The 24,230-nt window shown below is 40.0% G+C and overlaps 1 protein-coding gene and 1 long non-coding RNA gene across 3 annotated transcripts in view; both read right to left on the bottom strand.

Annotated features, from left to right (window-relative positions):
- Positions 1–5,345: 5,345 nt before the first annotated feature.
- LOC110460729 lies at positions 5,346–10,610 on the bottom strand. Its single transcript, XR_002464054.1, has 2 exons — positions 7,933–10,610; positions 5,346–7,698 (listed from the first exon to the last, which is right to left on the bottom strand). It is a non-coding gene; the product is annotated as an uncharacterized LOC110460729 (long non-coding RNA).
- Positions 10,611–12,772: 2,162 nt separating this feature from the next.
- The window catches only part of LOC110460738 (rabankyrin-5-like), a 28,446-nt gene continuing 16,988 nt past the window's right edge, over positions 12,773–24,230 (bottom strand). For both annotated transcript variants that reach the window (XM_021513841.1, XM_021513842.1), the window contains 10 exons: positions 24,085–24,147; positions 23,645–23,738; positions 23,301–23,501; positions 22,940–23,116; positions 20,984–21,131; positions 20,081–20,171; positions 18,626–18,750; positions 16,856–17,002; positions 16,094–16,184; positions 12,773–13,322 (listed from right to left, as the gene is read on the bottom strand). In XM_021513841.1, coding sequence (XP_021369516.1) covers positions 13,190–13,322; positions 16,094–16,184; positions 16,856–17,002; positions 18,626–18,750; positions 20,081–20,171; positions 20,984–21,131; positions 22,940–23,116; positions 23,301–23,501; positions 23,645–23,738; positions 24,085–24,147 — 1,270 coding nt within the window. In that variant the 3' untranslated portion in view covers positions 12,773–13,189. The remainder of the gene's footprint in view (positions 13,323–16,093; positions 16,185–16,855; positions 17,003–18,625; positions 18,751–20,080; positions 20,172–20,983; positions 21,132–22,939; positions 23,117–23,300; positions 23,502–23,644; positions 23,739–24,084; positions 24,148–24,230) is intronic.

Here is a 24,230-nt window from a genome sequence, read left to right as displayed (position 1 = left end):
CAGGGAGACAGTTCAGGTCATAGAGAAGTTGTCAGACAATAGATCAGGTGAGAACTTAGGCAAGTTCCTTAGTCAGGTTCCGGGGTCACCTCAGGTAGACAGTTCAGGTCATAGAGAAGTTGTCAGACAATAGATCAGGTGAGAACTTAGGCAAGTTCCTTAGTCAGGTTCCGGGGTCACCTCAGGTAGACAGTTCAGGTCATAGAGAAGTTGTCAGACAATAGATCAGGTGAGAACTTAGGCAAGTTCCTTAGTCAGGTTCCGGGGTCACCTCAGGTAGACAGTTCAGGTCATAGAGAAGTTGTCAGACAATAGATCAGGTGAGAACTTAGGCAAGTTCCTTAGTCAGGTTCCGGGGTCACCTCAGGTAGACAGTTCAGGTCATAGAGAAGTTGTCAGACAATAGATCAGGTGAGAACTTAGGCAAGTTCCTTAGTCAGGTTCCGGGGTCACCTCAGGTAGACAGTTCAGGTCATAGAGAAGTTGTCAGACAATAGATCAGGTGAGAACTTAGGCAAGTTCCTTAGTCAGGTTCCGGGGTCACCTCAGGTAGACAGTTCAGGTCATAGAGAAGTTGTCAGACAATAGATCAGGTGAGAACTTAGGCAAGTTCCTTAGTCAGGTTCCGGGGTCACCTCAGGTAGACAGTTCAGGTCATAGAGAAGTTGTCAGACAATAGATCAGGTGAGAACTTAGGCAAGTTCCTTAGTCAGGTTCCGGGGTCACCTCAGGTAGACAGTTCAGGTCATAGAGAAGTTGTCAGACAATAGATCAGGTGAGAACTTAGGCAAGTTCCTTAGTCAGGTTCCGGGGTCACCTCAGGTAGACAGTTCAGGTCATAGAGAAGTTGTCAGACAATAGATCAGGTGAGAACTTAGGCAAGTTCCTTAGTCAGGTTCCGGGGTCACCTCAGGTAGACAGTTCAGGTCATAGAGAAGTTGTCAGACAATAGATCAGGTGAGAACTTAGGCAAGTTCCTTAGTCAGGTTCCGGGGTCACCTCAGGTAGACAGTTCAGGTCATAGAGAAGTTGTCAGACAATAGATCAGGTGAGAACTTAGGCAAGTTCCTTAGTCAGGTTCCGGGGTCACCTCAGGTAGACAGTTCAGGTCATAGAGAAGTTGTCAGACAATAGATCAGGTGAGAACTTAGGCAAGTTCCTTAGTCAGGTTCCGGGGTCACCTCAGGTAGACAGTTCAGGTCATAGAGAAGTTGTCAGACAATAGATCAGGTGAGAACTTAGGCAAGTTCCTTAGTCAGGTTCCGGGGTCACCTCAGGTAGACAGTTCAGGTCATAGAGAAGTTGTCAGACAATAGATCAGGTGAGAACTTAGGCAAGTTCCTTAGTCAGGTTCCGGGGTCACCTCAGGTAGACAGTTCAGGTCATAGAGAAGTTGTCAGACAATAGATCAGGTGAGAACTTAGGCAAGTTCCTTAGTCAGGTTCCGGGGTCACCTCAGGTAGACAGTTCAGGTCATAGAGAAGTTGTCAGACAATAGATCAGGTGAGAACTTAGGCAAGTTCCTTAGTCAGGTTCCGGGGTCACCTCAGGTAGACAGTTCAGGTCATAGAGAAGTTGTCAGACAATAGATCAGGTGAGAACTTAGGCAAGTTCCTTAGTCAGGTTCCGGGGTCACCTCAGGTAGACAGTTCAGGTCATAGAGAAGTTGTCAGACAATAGATCAGGTGAGAACTTAGGCAAGTTCCTTAGTCAGGTTCCGGGGTCACCTCAGGTAGACAGTTCAGGTCATAGAGAAGTTGTCAGACAATAGATCAGGTGAGAACTTAGGCAAGTTCCTTAGTCAGGTTCCGGGGTCACCTCAGGTAGACAGTTCAGGTCATAGAGAAGTTGTCAGACAATAGATCAGGTGAGAACTTAGGCAAGTTCCTTAGTCAGGTTCCGGGGTCACCTCAGGTAGACAGTTCAGGTCATAGAGAAGTTGTCAGACAATAGATCAGGTGAGAACTTAGGCAAGTTCCTTAGTCAGGTTCCGGGGTCACCTCAGGTAGACAGTTCAGGTCATAGAGAAGTTGTCAGACAATAGATCAGGTGAGAACTTAGGCAAGTTCCTTAGTCAGGTTCCGGGGTCACCTCAGGTAGACAGTTCAGGTCATAGAGAAGTTGTCAGACAATAGATCAGGTGAGAACTTAGGCAAGTTCCTTAGTCAGGTTCCGGGGTCACCTCAGGTAGACAGTTCAGGTCATAGAGAAGTTGTCAGACAATAGATCAGGTGAGAACTTAGGCAAGTTCCTTAGTCAGGTTCCGGGGTCACCTCAGGTAGACAGTTCAGGTCATAGAGAAGTTGTCAGACAATAGATCAGGTGAGAACTTAGGCAAGTTCCTTAGTCAGGTTCCGGGGTCACCTCAGGTAGACAGTTCAGGTCATAGAGAAGTTGTCAGACAATAGATCAGGTGAGAACTTAGGCAAGTTCCTTAGTCAGGTTCCGGGGTCACCTCAGGTAGACAGTTCAGGTCATAGAGAAGTTGTCAGACAATAGATCAGGTGAGAACTTAGGCAAGTTCCTTAGTCAGGTTCCGGGGTCACCTCAGGTAGACAGTTCAGGTCATAGAGAAGTTGTCAGACAATAGATCAGGTGAGAACTTAGGCAAGTTCCTTAGTCAGGTTCCGGGGTCACCTCAGGTAGACAGTTCAGGTCATAGAGAAGTTGTCAGACAATAGATCAGGTGAGAACTTAGGCAAGTTCCTTAGTCAGGTTCCGGGGTCACCTCAGGTAGACAGTTCAGGTCATAGAGAAGTTGTCAGACAATAGATCAGGTGAGAACTTAGGCAAGTTCCTTAGTCAGGTTCCGGGGTCACCTCAGGTAGACAGTTCAGGTCATAGAGAAGTTGTCAGACAATAGATCAGGTGAGAACTTAGGCAAGTTCCTTAGTCAGGTTCCGGGGTCACCTCAGGTAGACAGTTCAGGTCATAGAGAAGTTGTCAGACAATAGATCAGGTGAGAACTTAGGCAAGTTCCTTAGTCAGGTTCCGGGGTCACCTCAGGTAGACAGTTCAGGTCATAGAGAAGTTGTCAGACAATAGATCAGGTGAGAACTTAGGCAAGTTCCTTAGTCAGGTTCCGGGGTCACCTCAGGTAGACAGTTCAGGTCATAGAGAAGTTGTCAGACAATAGATCAGGTGAGAACTTAGGCAAGTTCCTTAGTCAGGTTCCGGGGTCACCTCAGGTAGACAGTTCAGGTCATAGAGAAGTTGTCAGACAATAGATCAGGTGAGAACTTAGGCAAGTTCCTTAGTCAGGTTCCGGGGTCACCTCAGGTAGACAGTTCAGGTCATAGAGAAGTTGTCAGACAATAGATCAGGTGAGAACTTAGGCAAGTTCCTTAGTCAGGTTCCGGGGTCACCTCAGGTAGACAGTTCAGGTCATAGAGAAGTTGTCAGACAATAGATCAGGTGAGAACTTAGGCAAGTTCCTTAGTCAGGTTCCGGGGTCACCTCAGGTAGACAGTTCAGGTCATAGAGAAGTTGTCAGACAATAGATCAGGTGAGAACTTAGGCAAGTTCCTTAGTCAGGTTCCGGGGTCACCTCAGGTAGACAGTTCAGGTCATAGAGAAGTTGTCAGACAATAGATCAGGTGAGAACTTAGGCAAGTTCCTTAGTCAGGTTCCGGGGTCACCTCAGGTAGACAGTTCAGGTCATAGAGAAGTTGTCAGACAATAGATCAGGTGAGAACTTAGGCAAGTTCCTTAGTCAGGTTCCGGGGTCACCTCAGGTAGACAGTTCAGGTCATAGAGAAGTTGTCAGACAATAGATCAGGTGAGAACTTAGGCAAGTTCCTTAGTCAGGTTCCGGGGTCACCTCAGGTAGACAGTTCAGGTCATAGAGAAGTTGTCAGACAATAGATCAGGTGAGAACTTAGGCAAGTTCCTTAGTCAGGTTCCGGGGTCACCTCAGGTAGACAGTTCAGGTCATAGAGAAGTTGTCAGACAATAGATCAGGTGAGAACTTAGGCAAGTTCCTTAGTCAGGTTCCGGGGTCACCTCAGGTAGACAGTTCAGGTCATAGAGAAGTTGTCAGACAATAGATCAGGTGAGAACTTAGGCAAGTTCCTTAGTCAGGTTCCGGGGTCACCTCAGGTAGACAGTTCAGGTCATAGAGAAGTTGTCAGACAATAGATCAGGTGAGAACTTAGGCAAGTTCCTTAGTCAGGTTCCGGGGTCACCTCAGGTAGACAGTTCAGGTCATAGAGAAGTTGTCAGACAATAGATCAGGTGAGAACTTAGGCAAGTTCCTTAGTCAGGTTCCGGGGTCACCTCAGGTAGACAGTTCAGGTCATAGAGAAGTTGTCAGACAATAGATCAGGTGAGAACTTAGGCAAGTTCCTTAGTCAGGTTCCGGGGTCACCTCAGGTAGACAGTTCAGGTCATAGAGAAGTTGTCAGACAATAGATCAGGTGAGAACTTAGGCAAGTTCCTTAGTCAGGTTCCGGGGTCACCTCAGGTAGACAGTTCAGGTCATAGAGAAGTTGTCAGACAATAGATCAGGTGAGAACTTAGGCAAGTTCCTTAGTCAGGTTCCGGGGTCACCTCAGGTAGACAGTTCAGGTCATAGAGAAGTTGTCAGACAATAGATCAGGTGAGAACTTAGGCAAGTTCCTTAGTCAGGTTCCGGGGTCACCTCAAGTAGACAGTTCAGGTCATAGAGAAGTTGTCAGACAATAGGTCAGGTGAGAACTTAGGGTCACCTCAGGTAGACAGTTCAGGGTTGGTAACTTTTGAGTTTGAAGGTCATACAGTTAGAGAGGATATCAATAGAACATAAGTCCTCCAGCGGCAGCACCGGCATGGACTAAGAGGAGGCTTTCAAACAGTGGAATGCCAGCAACAGGAGGAGGATACTGTTCCCTTCCAAAGGGCAGTAACAGTGTTGTGTGAGGATATCCTGATGATGAAATTTTTCTTGAACTTCTAAAAGTTTATGAACACTACAATTGTGTATAAACATATTTTTAAAGAAAGCTGATTTTGTTATTGTAAAATAGTATTGTTATGTATTGATGTTATTTATTGCTAAATGTGAAAATAAAGTATATATGGTATTGATATATGTGGTGGTTTTATTTCTTCAAAGTCACAGCAATATTAATTATTGGATGTTACAATTGGGACCTAATAGAGCCGACCAGCTGGGGGCGACGGATCCGAGAAAGGAAGGCGACTGTTAAAACAAAATGGCTACTAAAAAATGCACTTGGCTATTTTTTGGGCTACTAAATCTTTTGGTCCAAGGTGAGCCCTGAGATCCCAGCCATGGCGTAAGTTCTCTTGACACTTGTACCTGAGGTGAGCTAACAATGCACAAAAACATATAAACCACAACAGAATTCAGTTTTAGTAGGTTTGTATTCATAATACTTATTATATATTATTGTTACATCATATATGGCCTTGTTTATACACTGAATACACTTCAAATACAACACAATAAGTCATTCTGTGATCAGTCTGTCACATCTTCTCAATCTGTGATTAGGAAATCAAGCAGCATCATTACAACCTGTGATAACTGTCAACATTTATGCAAAGCTTTTTGTAATGTATATACCGGTATATATTAATCAAAATTTCAATGCAAAAAGGTAATATTTGTGCAGGTTCTGTGATCATTTAGTAGACTCGTATCTCCCTTATAGGACTCCAGTACTCCCACATAGGGTAGGACTGGAGACTAGCCTTAGGGTAGTTGTTTTGTTATACAAATCTTAGGTGCGCAATGTCTTTTAATACTTTATACACAAAGACAAAAAAGTAGTGAACAATGTGTACTAAATTGATAGGTTTTGTTTCCGTGATCATCAACACAAAGTGACCTTTCTGTTTCACCAAGTGGGTACATATCTAGATATATGAAACATGAATACATAGCTAGCTAGGGCCAAAAACAGGGATCAGTACAGATTCAACAATACAAATGTACAACAAAATTGACAGCAACTCCGTCATAAAGTACCCAGTTATTACACTGTGTGTGAGGTGGTGCATCGTAGCTACCGTATAAGGCAAGTTAACAGGTGACATTTATAAATGTCAAATCTAAAACCAGTATATATGAATATATATCTATAATATAAAAGCATAATTTAAATAAAATGAATAAAATAAATCAGTATTAAATAAGTATAGCTTGCTAATGATAAAACACAGCAGTAATTATATGACAGTGTTTATGTTTGACGGGTTGTCTCCCTTCATTTAAGAATATTTCTCTAGGTGTAGTACATATAATATGTTGCCACATCTTTTAAGAAATGAAGAAATTATCAGTTTCATTATGAAAATCAAGTCTAACAATTTGTCTGTCCTTGACTCCAACTTTTTCACATTGACCTTTGACCAGCAAAAGACAAGATTAAAGTTTTGATTAACAATCATGTATCTTGTGCCTATACATTAAGCATTAGTAAGGAAAATACAGTTGTGTTCATGACTAAATTGTCCAGTTTTCTCAGGAATGTTTACAGGTAAAACATGTACACTGTACTACAAAATTATCTTTGACTACTACGATTACCTCTGGTTGTCTGTAACTCTCCCCTACATCAGGTCTATCCCCTATCCAATGTTGTTACCCAAGGTCATTCTGTCTGTACCCTATCTAATGTTGTTACCTATTGTCATTCTGTCCGTCTGATATTTTAAGTGGCTCCCTCAGCTCATTCTGTCTGTTCCCTATCCAATGTTGTTACCTATTGTCATTCTGTCCGTCTGATATTTTAAGTGGCTCCCTCAGCTCATTCTGTCTGTTCCCTATCCAATGTTGTTACCTATCGTCATTCTGTCTGTCTGATATCTAAAGTGGGTACCTCAGCACATTCTGTCTGTTCCCTATCCAATGTTGTTACCTATCGTCATTCTGTCTGTCTGATATCTAAAGTGGTTACCTCACTCATTCTGTCTGTACCCTATCCAATGTTGTTACCTATTGTCATTCTGTCCGTCTGATATTTTAAGTGGCTACCTCAGCTCATTCTGTCTGTACCCTATCCAATGTTGTTACCTAATGTCATTCTGTCTGTCTGATATCTAAAGTGCCTACCTCAGCTCATTCTGTCTGTGCCCTATCCAATGTTGTTACCTATTGTCATTCTGTCTGTCTGATATCTAAAGTGCCTACCTCAGCTCATTCTGTCTGTACCCTATCCAATGTGGTTACCCAAGGTCATTCTGTCTGCACCCTATCCAATGTGGTTACCCAAGGTCATTCTGTCTGTCTGTCTGTCTGATATCTAAAGTGGTTACCTCAGCTCATTCTGTCTATTCCCTATCCAATGTGGTTACCCAAGGTCATTCTGTCTGTCTGATATCTAAAGTGGCTACCTCAGCTCATTCTGTCTGTGACCTATCCAATGTGGTTACCCAAGGTCCTTCTGTCTGTCTGATATCTAAAGTGGCTACCTCAGCTCATTCTCTCTGTACCCTATCCAATGTGGTTACCCAATGTCATTCTGTCTGTCTGTCTGTCTGATATCTAAAGTGGTTACCTCCGCTCATTCTGTCTGTACCCTATCCAATGTGGTTACCCAAGGTCATTCTGTCTGTCTGTCTGTCTAACGTGGTTACCTCAGGTCATCCTGTCTGTCCTCTAAATATAGTGATTGCCTCAGGTCATCCTGTCTGTCCTCTATCTATTGTGATTACCTCACGTCATCCTGTCTGTCCTCTATCTATTGTGATTACCTCATATCATCCTGTCTGTCCTCTAAATATAGTGATTGCCTTAGGTCATCCTATCTGTCCTCTATCTATAGTGATTGCCTCAGGTCATCCTGTCTGTCCTCTATCTATTGTGATTGCCTCATGTCATCCTGTCTGTCCTCTAAATATTGTGATTACCTCAGGTCATCCCGTCTGTCCTCTAAATATTGTGATTACCTCATGTCATCCTGTCTGTCCCCTAAATATTGTGATTACCTCAGGTCATCCTGTCTGTCCTCTATCTATTGTGATTCCCTCATGTCATCCTGTCTGTCCTCTAACTATTGTGATTACCTCATGTCATCATGTCTGTCCTCTATCTATTGTGATGACCTCATGTCATCCTGTCTGTCCTCTACATATTGTGATTACATCATGTCATCCTGTCTGTCCTCTATATATTGTGATTGCCTCAGGTCATCCCGTCTGTCCTCTAAATATTGTGATTACCTCAGGTCATCCGGTCTGTCCTCTAAATATTGTGATTACATCATGTCATCCAGTCTGTCCTCTAAATATTGTGATTACCTCATGTCATCCTGTCTGTCCTCTAAATATTGTGATTACCTCATGTCATCTTGTCTGTCCTCTAAATAGAGTGGTCACCTTAAGTCATCCCCTAATCTAAAGGATGACTTGAGGTGACCACTTTGCATAATGGACAGACAAGAAGACCAGAAGTAATGGAATTTGATATGAAAATAGGAAAATGACCTATAAGAAGTTATTGGTTAATGCCCTATGTCTGTTACTGACCCTGTAATATAATGACCAGTACTCTAGAAATGGCCCATGTTTATTCCTGATCTTTAGTGAGCAGCTCTTGGTTTAATGCCGACCTACATTACTGACCTGTAATCTAGTAATGTACTGTAAAACCTCATTATACAGCCACCATTTGTCAAGAGAAATGATGGCATTATAAAAGGGTTTGACAAATTGGAAAACATATACAAAGGAATTCTGCAAAAAAAGACAAAAATGGATATTGAAATATGTTGTCGCTAAGCAAATGTTATGGTTTTTTACTACAGACAATAGCTGTGGAATTATAGTGTTGTAATTACTAGGTATATAAAGAAGATTCACTGGGAAGTAGAATTCTCAGATTCAAATGAATACAAAAATTCCAAAAATAAACTCTAACGCTAAAATAACACCTGTATCTAGTTGATGCTTCATCACAGTGTAATGACCATTTGTTAACAAAACGTGTCACATTTTTACAATCTATCAAAATTATTATGCATTATACATCTTGTCACGGTGTTGAGTTCATTGACAAACACATTATTGTAACAATGCCATGGGTTTTTGTTCTTTGACAGAAATCAATATTTCTGTGGTACCAGTACATACATTGTGTATTTACAAATTAAAATTATCACAATGCCATAACATTCAAACAAACTAAATGAAATCTACACAAAATAAATAGAATGACGGACTACAAAACTAGCAGCTTTCATCCTTCCCAGATGAAACAAATAAACCTGAAGAGCCATGGAAGGTTGAAAGCAGCTTGTTCTTCAGTCAGTCGTTAGATCCTATTTTTTCTATACTAACCTAATTCACATGGACATTTAATCTAATTTTTTTATTACTGAATATTACATATATATGATAGTTTTAGGATGTACTGTATATTAAACCTTATCAATCACAACCACTGTTGTGTGCAGAAAACAAACCCCAGGAGACCCAAGAAATAATTTTCCTGTCCCAGTGGCATGCCAGGCGAGTGTCCTACCAATTTTCTTTAAAAATAATGTTGTATTCTCGTTTTGGACCAAACCCCGTCACAAATTAAAAAAAAGAAAAGATGCATATATAACTATTAATTTACATACATATACATTTACCAGTATATTCAACACATTGATAGCCAGCAATACTGAGTCTATAAACCCGGCCTGTCTAGACAGACTACTGGTATATAAGACAGGTTATTACACTGTACAGACATTCCTTCACTAAACTGGTACACATACATAAAGTGGGAGATTATGGCACAGAATTCAAGTTCTAAATGTTAATACTTTACAATTAGTGTCTCTTTAATGTTATGAACAAATAGCAAAATGTGTGAAAGAACTGAAGGATGAAATGTGACAAGTTTTTATTTACAGTAAAAATCTGGACTCTTTAATCTCATATGTGTAAATAGCAATCGCAGTGAAAAATACAACAGATAAAGCAAGTCATAATAAGACAATGTGAAACATGCTTTATCAACATCAGATGTTATGAACATTTAGCAGCATTTATACAAGTTGACCTGCTATAGTTCTCTACTGTGATTCAACCCGGACATATTGTGAAATTTACCTGCTGGACGGTAAGCTATGTTGATCTTTTGTACACTAATTAAGGCTGATCATTGTCGGACGTTTTCCTTGTCCATTCACCTTGTCATATATCAAATAGTAGACTGCTAGGACTAGAGTTATGGTAATGTATGGTGTTTTGAGTAAGTAATGGAAGCACAAACACAATGATCTAATATAGAATTTACATACCCTGTAAATGTCTTCTTCACTTAATCAATTAAAAAACATCTAAAACACTTGCATGTATTTTCTCTGTTTGTCTAAACAGTGATGAGGCATCACCCCATACACATAAAATATATATCAAACATAATACATTGCACACACCAAACCTATCACACAAAAGCTTCATTTACCTCCATACATCCAAACAAATATTTCTTAAAGTTAAAAGCAAACCTGATTTATTTTTTGTCATATTTCTTACATTCAGTCACATAAATATGTAGTGCTACACACACACAGATGACATATGTAGTGATACATAAACACAGTATGACATATGTAGTGATACATACACACACAGTATGTCATATGTAGTTATACATACACACACAGTATGACATATGTAGTGATACGTACACACACAGTATGACATTGTAGTGATACATACACACACAGTATGACATATATAGTGAAACATCAACAGAGTATGACATATGTAGTGATACATACACACATTATGACATATGTAGTGATACATACACACAGTATGACATATGTAGTGATACAAACACACACAGTATGACATATGTAGTGATACATGTACAAACAGATTGACACAAGTAGTGACACATCCAGAATGACACTATAGTAACACATCCAGAATGACACTATAGTGACACGACCAGAATGACACTATAGTGACACATCCACAATGACACTATAGTGACACATCCAGAATGACACTACATAAATATGTAGTGCTACACACACACAGATGACATACGTAGTGATACATAAACACAGTATGACATATGTAGTGATACATACTCACAGTATGACAAATGTAGTGATACATACACACACAGTATTACATATGTAGTGATACATACACACACAGTATGTCATATGTAGTTATACATACACACACAGTATGACATATGTAGTTATACATACACACACAGTATTACATATGTAGTGATACATACACACACAGTATGTCATATGTAGTTATACATACACACACAGTATTACATATGTAGTGATACATACACACACAGTATGTCATATGTAGTTATACATACACACACAGTATTACATATGTAGTGATACATACACACACAGTATGACAAATGTAGTGATACATCCACACACAGTATGACATATGTAGTGATACAAACACACACATTTTGTCATATTTCTTACATTCAGTCACATAAATATGTAGTGCTACACCCACACAGATGACATATGTAGTGATACATAAACGCAGTATGACATATGTAGTGATACATACACACTCTGTATGTCATATGTAGTTATACATACACACACAGTATGACATATGTAGTAATACATATACAAAGTATGACATATGTAGTGATACATACATAAACAGTATGACATATGTAGTGATACATACTCACAGTATGACAAATGTAGTGATACATACACACAGTATGACAAATGTAGTGATACATCCACACACAGTATGACATATGTAGTGATACACACACAGTATGACATATGTAGTGATACATATACAAACAGATTGACACAAGTAGTGACACATCCAGATTGACACAAGTAGTGACACATCAAGAATGACACTATAGTGACACATCCAGAATTACACTATAGTGACACATCCAGAATGACACTAAAGTGACACGACCAGAATGACACTATAGTGACACATCCAGTATGACATATGTAGTGAAACATACACACAGTATGACATATGTAGTGATACTTACACACAGTATGACATATATAGTGAAACATAAACAGAGTATGACATATGTAGTGATACATACACACACAGTATGACTAATGTAGTGATACATACACACACAGTATGACATATGTAGTCATACATACACACACAGTATGACATATGTAGTTATACATACACACACAGTATTACATATGTAGTGATACATACACACACAGTATGACATATATAGTGAAACATAAACAGAGTATGACATATGGAGTGATACATACCCACACAGTATGACATATGTAATGATACATACACACACAGTATGACATATGTAGTTATACATACACACACAGTATGACATATGTAGTCATACATACACACACAGTATGACATATGTAGTGATACACACACAGTATGACATATGTAGTGATACACACACAGTATGACATATGTAGTGATACATGTACAAACAGATTGACACAAGTAGTGACACATCCAGATTGACACAAGTAGTGACACATCAAGAATGACACTATAGTGACACATCCAGAATTACACTATAGTGACACATCCAGAATGACACTAAAGTGACACGACCAGAATGACACTATAGTGACACATCCACAATGACACTATAGTGACACATCCAGAATGACACTATAATAACACACACATCCAGAATGACACAAGTAGTGACACTTCCAAAATGACACATCTGCTGATGCACATATATGCAGTGATACATACACACAGTATGACATATGTAGTGATACTTACACACAGTATGACATATATAGTGAAACATAGACAAACAGATTGACACAAGCAGTGACACATCCAGATTGACACAAGTAGTGACACATCAAGAATGACACTATAGTGACACATCCATAATGACACTATAGTAACACATCCAGAATGACACTATAGTGACACATCCAGAATGACACTATAGTGACACACACATCCAGAATGACACAAGTAGTGACACTTCCAAAATGACACATCTGCTGATGCACATATATCCTGATATATTTAGTGACAGGTGATAGGAAAACTTTTCTTCATTGACAGCAGCAGGCGTACTTTTCCACTTGTCCAATGAAATGAGAATTCTCATCTTATGAAATGCACAATGTAAAAGATTGAATCTCAGATATCTCCTTGGTGCTCGTTTGATGTGACACATTCTCATCGCACCTGTCGCACATGATAACACTAAAATCTCTTATCAATGTCAAAATGTGTTTGATTGTTAGAACGTTCCGCCGAGACTGAGGACGTCAAAGCAGATGTCACAGACACGTACAGGCTTAGACAGGTTGTACTTGACGATAGGCATGTCTTTGGCAGAACACTTGGCACAGACTAGACGTCCACAGTGACGACTGCAACACAACAACACACAGCATATCAATGTAAAGATTCAACTCAATAAACAGATATCTCAAAAGTGACGGAACAATTCAACACAGAGATTCATTATGGTAAAGATTCAACTCAATAAACAGATATCTCAAAAGTGACAGAACAATTCAACACAGAGATTTATTATGGTAAAGATTCAACTCAATACACAGATATCTCAAAAGTGACGGAACAATTCAACACAGAGATTTATTATGGTAAAGATTCAATTCAATAAACAGACTTCTTGAAATTATCTCAGGAGAAAATCAGGTTATGTCTCAGCAGTCTTGATAGTAACTACAGTCAAATAAGCTTTAACAGCCACCTGTTATAGTCACCTGCTGTCAGAGGTAACTTTCAGTTTTGGTATTCTTGCCATATAACATTTCCAAGTACATCAGGCCAGTATTAAAATGACATCCTATTAAACATTTCACTTACTGTCAAGGACTTACAAATGATAACCTGCCTCTCCGGACTTGTAACTCATCCTCCCCACTAAGACTAACAACTGATCCTCTACCCCACCAAGACTTACAACTGATCCTCTACCCCACCAAGATTTACAACTGATCCTCTACCCCACCAAGACTTACAATTGATCCTCTACCCCACCAAGACTTACAATTGATCCTCTACCCCACTAAGACTAACAACTGATCCTCTACCCCACCAAGACTTACAACTGATCCTCTACCCCACCAAGACTTACAACTGATCCTCTACCCCACCAAGACTTACAACTGATCCTCTACCCCACCAAGACTTACAACTGATCCTCTACCCCACCAAGACTTACAACTGATCCTCTACCCCACCAAGACTTACAACTGATCCTCTACCCCACCAAGACTTACAACTGATCCTCTACCCCACCAAGACTTACAACTGATCCTCTACCCCACCAAGACTTACAACTGATCCTCTACCCCACCAAGACTTACAACTGATCCTCTACCCCACCAAGACTTACAACTGATCCTCTACCCCACCAAGACTTACAACTGATCCTCTACCCCACCAAGACTTACAACTGATCCTCTACCCCACCAAGACTTACAACTGATCCTCTACCCCACCAAGACTTACAACTGATCCTCTACCCCACCAAGACTTACAACTGATCCTCTACCCCACCAAGACTTACAACTGATCCTCTACCCCACCAAGACTTACAACTGATCCTCTACCCCACCAAGACTTACAACTGATCCTCTACCCCACCAAGACTTACAACTGATCCTCTACCCCACCAAGACTTACAACTGATCCTCTACCCCACCAAGACTTACAACTGATCCTCTACCCCACCAAGACTTACAACTGATCCTCTACCCCACCAAGACTTACAACTGATCCTCTACCCCACCAAGACTTACAACTGATCCTCTACCCCACCAAGACTTACAACTGATCCTCTACCCCACCAAGACTTACAACTGATCCTCTACCCCACCAAGACTTACAACTGATCCTCTACCCCACCAAGACTTACAACTGATCCTCTACCCCACCAAGACTTACAACTGATCCTCTACCCCACCAAGACTTACAACTGATCCTCTACCCCACCAAGACTTACAACTGATCCTCTACCCCACCAAGACTTACAACTGATCCTCTACCCCACCAAGACTTACAACTGATCCTCTACCCCACCAAGACTTACAACTGATCCTCTACCCCACCAAGACTTACAACTGATCCTCTACCCCACCAAGACTTACAACTGATCCTCTACCCCACCAAGACTTACAACTGATCCTCTACCCCACCAAGACTTACAACTGATCCTCTACCCCACCAAGACTTACAACTGATCCTCTACCCCACCAAGACTTACAACTGATCCTCTACCCCACCAAGACTTACAACTGATCCTCTACCCCACCAAGACTTACAACTGATCCTCTACCCCACCAAGACTTACAACTGATCCTCTACCCCACCAAGACTTACAACTGATCCTCTACCCCACCAAGACTTACAACTGATCCTCTACCCCACCAAGACTTACAACTGATCCTCTACCCCACCAAGACTTACAACTGATCCTCTACCCCACCAAGACTTACAACTGATCCTCTACCCCACCAAGACTTACAACTGATCCTCTACCCCACCAAGACTTACAACTGATCCTCTACCCCACCAAGACTTACAACTGATCCTCTACCCCACCAAGACTTACAACTGATCCTCTACCCCACCAAGACTTACAACTGATCCTCTACCCCACCAAGACTTACAACTGATCCTCTACCCCACCAAGACTTACAACTGATCCTCTACCCCACCAAGACTTACAAATGATCCTCTACCCCACTAAGACTAGCAAATGATCCTCTACCCCACCAAGACTTACAACTGATCCTCTACCCCACCAAGACTAACAACTGATCCTCTACCCCACCAAGACTAACAACTGATCCTCTACCCCACCAAGACTTACAACTGATCCTCTACCCCACCAAGACTTACAACTGATCCTCTACCCCACTAAGACTAGCAAATGATCCTCTACCCCACCAAGACTTACAATTGATCCTCTACCCTACCAAGACTTACAAATGATCCTCTTTACCACTTAGACTTACAAATGATCATTCACCATTTTAGCTTTAGAATGCATCACTGTCTCTCTAGAGTTAAGGCAACAGTAAAACTGAGGAAACTTTTCTGTAAATACTGACGGTTGGCTAAACAAGTGGTCGCCAGAAAGAGGTTAATGACTCCAGTCAATACTTACCAATGATGTTTTCTTGTTTTAATGCTAAATTTGACCATACATTCTAAACAAACTTCTCCTTCAGACCACGGCGGCTCCTTAGAGAGCATATCTGTTTTACAAAAATAGGAAACAAAGAAGAGGATTGTTATAAACAGCTGACAAGTTCTATTAATAGTATTAATGACAGTATGATCAAATATTGAAACTGGATCCACGGTCAAATTGTATTTATTAACACAGGACTAATCACAACAGTGCAGACTATATGTCATATATTCAAGTCAATCCTCTCCTTTGACTAGACAAGAAACCCATAAATATGAATACAGAAGTAATAATGTATACCGGGAAAATTTCACCACAGTTTATATTTTCGCCTTTTTTCACTCTCCCAAATGAAGGCGAAGCATGACAGCAAATATTAGTATGAAAACATGTTTGACTTGGCGAAAGTTTCACTGTATACAATAGTGCAGATACACACATCTCAGGATTCCTGTACAACACGTATAGTTTTTTAATTTCTAATTATGACTGTCTAACGTAGCTATTTATATTAAACTTTTACAGGTAGAATTTAAGGTGACATAGATACTTTTTACCAGATACATACAAAGGAACTTGACGAAGAGCATAGCCTATTAGTAAGTAGAGTTCTTATAACAGTATGGGTACACAGAATTCCTACATTTTATGTGAACTGTACTAGAATAATTCCTAGAAATATTAAAATTTAAAATGTCTGCATCTCAGATACAGCATGCTAGGATCCAAACTTACCTAGTAATTTAAAAAGTAGTTGTTTTGTTGCTACAGGAGCATTAAATATACTAAGTCCTTGTTTGTTCATAGTTCCTAGACGAGCGCCCGACCGTACGAGACTCCGGCACAAACTTCCGTTACCGTTGACATAGGCCAACAGTAGAGCTGCAACACAAAAGATGGATTACATATACATCGTAACTACAGAAGCATCAGCTATGAAATATGGACCTGAATTACACTAACACAGGTGACACCCTGTTTTGTCTCCTAGCACAGGCCTCGTGACACCCTGTTTTGCCACCTAACACAAGTCTAGTGACGCCCAGTTTTGCCCCCTAGCACAGGCCTCATGACACCCTGTTTTACCACCTAACACAAGTGAAGCAACACCCTGTTTTGCCCCTAACATGTGTAGTGACATGGGTACCTGTTTTGCCCCCTAACACAGGCCTGGTGACATCCTGTTTTGCCCCCTAACACAAGTGTAGCGACACCCTGTTTTGCCCCTAACAGATGTAGTGACATGAGTACCTGTTTTGCCCCCTAACACAAGTGTAGTGACATCCTGCTTTGCCCCCTAACACAGACCTAGTGACACCCTGTTTTGCCCCCTAACACAAGTGTAGTGACACCCTGTTTTGCCCCTAACACAGGTGTAGTGACACCCTGTTTTGCCCCCTAACACAGACCTAGTGACACCCTGTTTTGCCCCCGTACACAAGTGTAGTAACATCCTGTTTTGCCTCTGTACGCTACTGTAGTAACATCCCGTTTTGCCCCTGTACACAAGTGTAGTAACATCCTGTTTTGCCTCTGTACACAGGTGTAGTAACATCCTGTTTTGCCTCTGTACACTACTGTAGTAACATCCTGTTTTGCCCCTGTACACTACTGTAGTAACATCCTGTTTTGCCCCCGTACACAAGTGTAGTAACATCCTGTTTTGCCCCTGTACACAAGTGTAGTAACATCCTGTTTTGCCCCTGTACACAAGTGTAGTAACATCCTGTTTTGCCCCTGTACACAGGTGTAGTGACATCCTGTTTTGCCCCTGTACACTACTGTAGTAACATCCTGTTTTGCCCCCGTACACAAGTGTAGTAACATCCTGTTTTGCCCCTGTACACAAGTGTAGTAACATCCTGTTTTGCCCCTGTACACAAGTGTAGTAACATCCTGTTTTGCCCCTGTACACAAGTGTAGTAACATCCTGTTTTGCCCCTGTACACAGGTGTAGTGACATCCTGTTTTGCCCCTGTACACAAGTGTAGTAACATCCTGTTTTGCCCCTGTACACAAGTGTAGTAACATCCTGTTTTGCCCCTGTACACAAGTGTAGTAACATCCTGTTTTGCCCCTGTACACAAGTGTAGTAACATCCTGTTTTGCCCCTGTACACAAGTGTAGTAACATCCTGTTTTGCCCCTGTACACAAGTGTAGTAACATCCTGTTTTGCCCCTGTACACAAGTGTAGTAACATCCTGTTTTGCCCCTGTACACAAGTGTAGTAACATCCTGTTTTGCCCCTGTACACAAGTGTAGTAACATCCTGTTTTGCCCCTGTACACAAGTGTAGTAACATCCTGTTTTGCCCCTGTACACAGGTGTAGTGACATCCTGTTTTGCCCCTGTACACTACTGTAGTAACATCCTGTTTTGCCCCCGTATATAAGTGTAGTAACAGGTAGTAATGCCAGAGACATGTACCTGTATTCCCCATAACATAGTTGGTTATACTTGAGACATGTAAATGTTACATTCTCCGTAATCCCTATATACTGTACCTGTATTTCCCTCTGCGTCTTGTCGGTCTATAGGGTAATCAGGCATGCTTTCTTTGAAGAGTTCAAACACCGCTGAAGCTGTATCACGTCCATACTGTGCCAGCACATGGATCGCCATCTGACCCCTGTCAAACAATGTACAAATTATATAGACAAGTAGCTGTAATACTTGGTTTATGTCTTAAAATTATGGAAATTGTAAAAGTCAGACAGGAGGTGGTGAGCAAAACATTATACAGGATGATATAAACATTCACAGCAGGTTACTATAACTCACAAACAACAGGATGGTATAAACATTCACAGCAGGTTACTATAACTCACAAACAACAGGATGGTATAAACATTCACAGCAGGTTACTATAACTCACAAACAACAGGATGGTATAAACATTCACAGCAGGTTACTATAACTCACAAACAACAGGATGGTATAAACATTCACAGCAGGTTACTATAACTCACAAACAACAGGATGGTATAAACATTCACAGCAGGTTACTATAACTCACAAACAACAGGATGGTATAAACATTCACAGCAGGTTACTATAACTCACAAACAACAGGATGGTATAAACATTCACAGCAGGTTACTATAACTCACAAACAACAGGATGGTATAAACATTCACAGCAGGTTACTATAACTCACAAACAACAGGATGGTATAAACATTCACAGCAGGTTACTATAACTCACAAACAACAGGATGGTATAAACATTCACAGCAGGTTACTATAACTCACAAACAACAGGATGGTATAAACATTCACAGCAGGTTACTATAACTCACAAACAACAGGATGGTATAAACATTCACAGCAGGTTACTATAACTCACAAACAACAGGATGGTATAAACATTCACAGCAGGTTACTATAACTCACAAACAACAGGATGGTATAAACATTCACAGCAGGTTACTATAACTCACAAACAACAGGATGGTATAAACATTCACAGCAGGTTACTATAACTCACAAACAACAGGATGGTATAAACATTCACAGCAGGTTACTATAACTCACAAACAACAGGATGGTATAAACATTCACAGCAGGTTACTATAACTCACAAACAACAGGATGGTATAAACATTCACAGCAGGTTACTATAACTCACAAACAACAGGATGGTATAAACATTCACAGCAGGTTACTATAACTCACAAACAACAGGATGGTATAAACATTCACAGCAGGTTACTATAACTCACAAACAACAGGATGGTATAAACATTCACAGCAGGTTACTAAAACTCACAAACAACTGTATCATCTTCCTTCTCTCTTTTAATGTTTGTGTTGATTTGTCATTATTACACAAATAATTATTGAAAACTATTTCAGCTGACTAAATATAATATTACCAGATCAACCTTACTACAATCTCTAATTTTTCTAAACTTTCGTACAAGATATAGGTCTATATTAAGTGATTTACTCTGTCCTTACTTAGCATTCACTGCCTCAGCGTTGACCCGCGACTCGGTCAGTAGAATCCTGACAGTGTTGAGATTTCCATGTTGTACGGCTACGTGTAAGGCTACAAGGTAAACAGTGACAGATTACTACTGGGACAATTATTCATCTCTCTGCCAATTCCTGTTTCTACTCTGTGAAATAAGACCTTGCTAGCTATTTAAAACATCATGGAGATTTATGAACCAAATATAGCTAAAAGGGAAACCTGTCTAGAATAAACCCTGTGTAATCTGGAAACCTTCCGTGCAACGTCCGTGCAAAGAGTTAAGCGAAGTTCCGTGTTACCCAGCAGACAGATTCCACAAAGAAAACATGAGTCCGGCCGTAAATAGTAGAGTTATCAATAGGTGTATTGAAATTTGTTCTGATGACGACACACCTCATGTGTCGAAACTAGTCAACGTTAACTTGGATTAAAGCCGTTATACCCAGCACGACGTTGTCATGGTCATCTTTACCTAATGATCTATCCGATGGTGTTAAATGTCATGTCAACCTTGGAAAAGTCTTGGTATGGCTCACCTCGATTTTGTCAGATTGATGAATTTAGACAGGTATTGATGTATTTGAATGTTGATCTTTTGTCTCACAGTGAGTCCCTACAGGTCAACTATTAACCCATTACACACACTTCACAGACTCAACCATGTCATCAATGTTTCTTACAGGAACAGTACCTCAGAACTAATGATTACTTCATGTTCATCTCATTCACATTTTCAAATCCCATTACTCATCTGAGTAAACCATAGGTTGTGTCATTTAAAAATAAGAAAATATTATGTTGGTGAATCTTTTCATAAGCAAAAAAAAGTTACAAAGCATTTTATTAGAAGTTAGCTATCTGACGAATAGAAATGATCAATTCCTTACCATTGTTGAGATTTTCGTCGACCACATCGTAATCAATACCGTTCTCCAGAAGAATGCTGGCAATGACAGAGTGATCCTTTAAAGCTGCTAGATGTAACGATGTCTCATTCTTTTTGGTCTTGGCATTGACATCTGCCCCCGCTAGTAACTGTGTAAACAATGTATCACCATTCACATGTACATATATTATAATGAGCAGTTTTATACTGTTGTAATATTGTAGCTGAGGTTATATCTACTGCATATAGGGTTATATTTATAGTAAACAGGGTTGTATCTATTGTATACAAGTTTATATCTACTGTATAGTTATATCTCCTGTATACAAGGTAATCTCTATACCATATGGGGGTATATTTATAGTAAACAGGGTTATATCTTTTGTATACAAGTTTATATCTACTGTATAGGTTATATCTCCTGTATACAAGGTAATCTCTATACCATATGGGGGTATATTTATTGTAAACAGGAATTTATATACTGTATACAGAGTCATGTGTAATGTTTACAGGAATAAATCAAAAAAATATGTATATAATGTTACCATGGTCACACATACTGTAAACATGGTTATATATACTGAAGACAGTTATATTTACTGCATACAGATTTATATATATTCTGTATACAGGGTTACACTTTCTGTATACATGGTTACACTTTCTGTATACAGGGTTACACTTTCTGTATACATGGTTACATTTTCTGTATACATGGTTACACTTTCTGTATACAGGGTTACACTTTCTGTATACAGGGTTACACTTTCTGTATACATGGTTACACTTTCTATATACAGGGTTACACTTACTGTATACAGGGTTACACTTTCTGTATACATGGTTACACTTTCTGTATACAGGGTTACACTTTCTGTTAACAGGGTTATATTTTACTGAAAAATGGATTACATCTACTGTATACAGGTTTATATCTACTGTATACAGGGTTATATCTACTGTATACAGGTTTATATCTACTGTATACAGGGTTATATATTCTGTATACAGGGTTATATATTCTGTATACAGGGTCACACTTTCTGGTTACAGGGTTATATTTTACTGAATAATGGATTACATCAATAGTATACAGGGTTATAAGTCTCATAAGTAATACAATATGGGCACTGGATTGGGACAAACAAATGTTCATTGGATACATATTACTTACATAGATATACAATGGTTAAAGGGGCTGGTCGGGGAAAAAATTTCATATTTGCTAAAATGGCATACACATGTTTAAAATACCTTCTTATGAAATATACCGATTCAAATTTTGCTGAAATTCACTCCATAAGAGTAAAAATTATAATGATATTAAAGAAATCCTAAATCCTCACCTGACAGTCTAAAACTCTCAATTGACCCAGATCAGTGATGTAATTTTACCGAACGCGCGTCATGAACAAGGCCATATGTAAACATCGCGGCAAAAGAAAAAGATGCATGCAAAAGTCATGAGAGGCACGAGGTATCAATACCGTTATATATAACAACACCATATAGGTAGGAATACTACACTTGCATCATACATGACCTTTGAAAACAATTATTTACGCATAGTATTGCTGTCTTGTCTGCTAGTTGAGTCCGACATGGCACATGACGGCGTGCTATTGTTGTTATCTTCACTGCCTCACTTTCAAAACAACCACGTGACATATATAAAAAGATATGCACTCAATTTACGCGGGGCTTCCCTGAGATTTCAGTGGTCAAAACTGGACATTGCGAGCAGAACTTGACCGTCATATTGCTGTGGTATAACTTTTGGAAGGCCAGAGAACACATTTAGACCCATTTATTTTGTATTTTTTTCCCCGACCAGCCCCTTTAAGCAAAGAAGTAATAACGACAGTGCAGACAAAGGAATTTGTCAGGGCAATCAGCCCCTCTTACTATATATACAGGGTTATATATAGAACAAAACGCTGACCAATGTGCATACCAGATTTCTGACGATGATTTCGGAGCCTGCCGTGACTGCGAGGTGTAGTGGGGTGAGCTGCTGAGAGTCCTGGACACGAGAGTTCACATTGGCATGGACACTGATTAGAAACAGTACGCTCTCAATGTCCGACTTCTGTATGGCAGTGTGGAGGAAGTTCCTACCCCGGTTGTCCACCTATCAAACATCAAACATACAGGGTTCTAATCTGTCCTTTTCCTGTCAAATAATATAATTGTAACAATTTACAATTTGTCTACCACCTCCAAAACAACAAACAGAATTAAAAATCTGTCCTTAACCTACAAAACAGGTTATACAGAATAGGTGATGCTGGTGCGAGATGAACAAGGGCCCTGACCTGCTCAGCAGCAGTCGATTCCCTGTTCAGTATGGCCTGAGCAGCTTTGTTGTTCTTGGTCGTCATAGCAGCAGCGAAGGGAGTGAAACCTTGTTTGTCGCGGACGGTCAGATCCAGACTTGGGTGGGACAGTAAAAGGGATATAATCACAGGGTGTTGGTTCTCTATGGCAATGTGGATAGGGGTCTTTCCTTCTGTATCCTGGATGAATGAAAATGATTAACGTTAGGCACATGGAGTATATATTTTTTAGTACAAAAGTAAGACCGAGTTATTTATCAAAAAAGGGTGTTTAGCCAAATGAATTTTAAAAGTGAGACAATGAATGGTGACCTGTGCCATACCTGAGCGTTGACATCTGCAGAGTGTTCCATGAGGCACTGTACAACGATTTCCAGACCCCATGTACAGGCCATGTGTAGGGGCGTCTGCTGATCTCTGTAACACACAATAACCATGGTTACAACAACTAAGATGGTTTACACATGACAATTATCATGTTTCACACATTATCAAAGAAAAACAAACAGATTTACCTGGGTAGGATATTTTTCTCCATATTATATTATCCCTCCACAATAATATAAGCAGGACTGCACAAAGCATATAAACTAGACAAAGTATTGGTCATCTATAAATCATGTCTGTTACATGTGTATAATTTTTGCACCTGACATCCAAGTTTTGATAAATAAAATCTCCTTAATGTAGTAGGCTTATGAATTTTAACTTTGAGATAAAAGCTGAAATCTTAACACGTAACAACGTGTCACTTGTATCTTACTTAGCCTCGTCCTCCCCTTCACCATTTGGTCCTGGTCGACGTGTTGCATTCTTGTCACAGCCACTGAAAATGACAACTTCTTGTTATTTATTTGCTTTTTTTCCAAAAAAGAGGAAAACAGTTTTCTGATTAACATATCTGCGTTC

The sequence above is a fragment of the Mizuhopecten yessoensis genome, unplaced genomic scaffold (assembly GCF_002113885.1).
Source record: "Mizuhopecten yessoensis strain PY_sf001 unplaced genomic scaffold, ASM211388v2 scaffold10477, whole genome shotgun sequence".
Taxonomy (NCBI): Eukaryota; Metazoa; Mollusca; class Bivalvia; order Pectinida; family Pectinidae; genus Mizuhopecten; species Mizuhopecten yessoensis.
The sequence above is the reverse complement of the archived record's forward strand: the minus strand, read 5'-3'. Positions and strand labels throughout refer to the sequence as shown.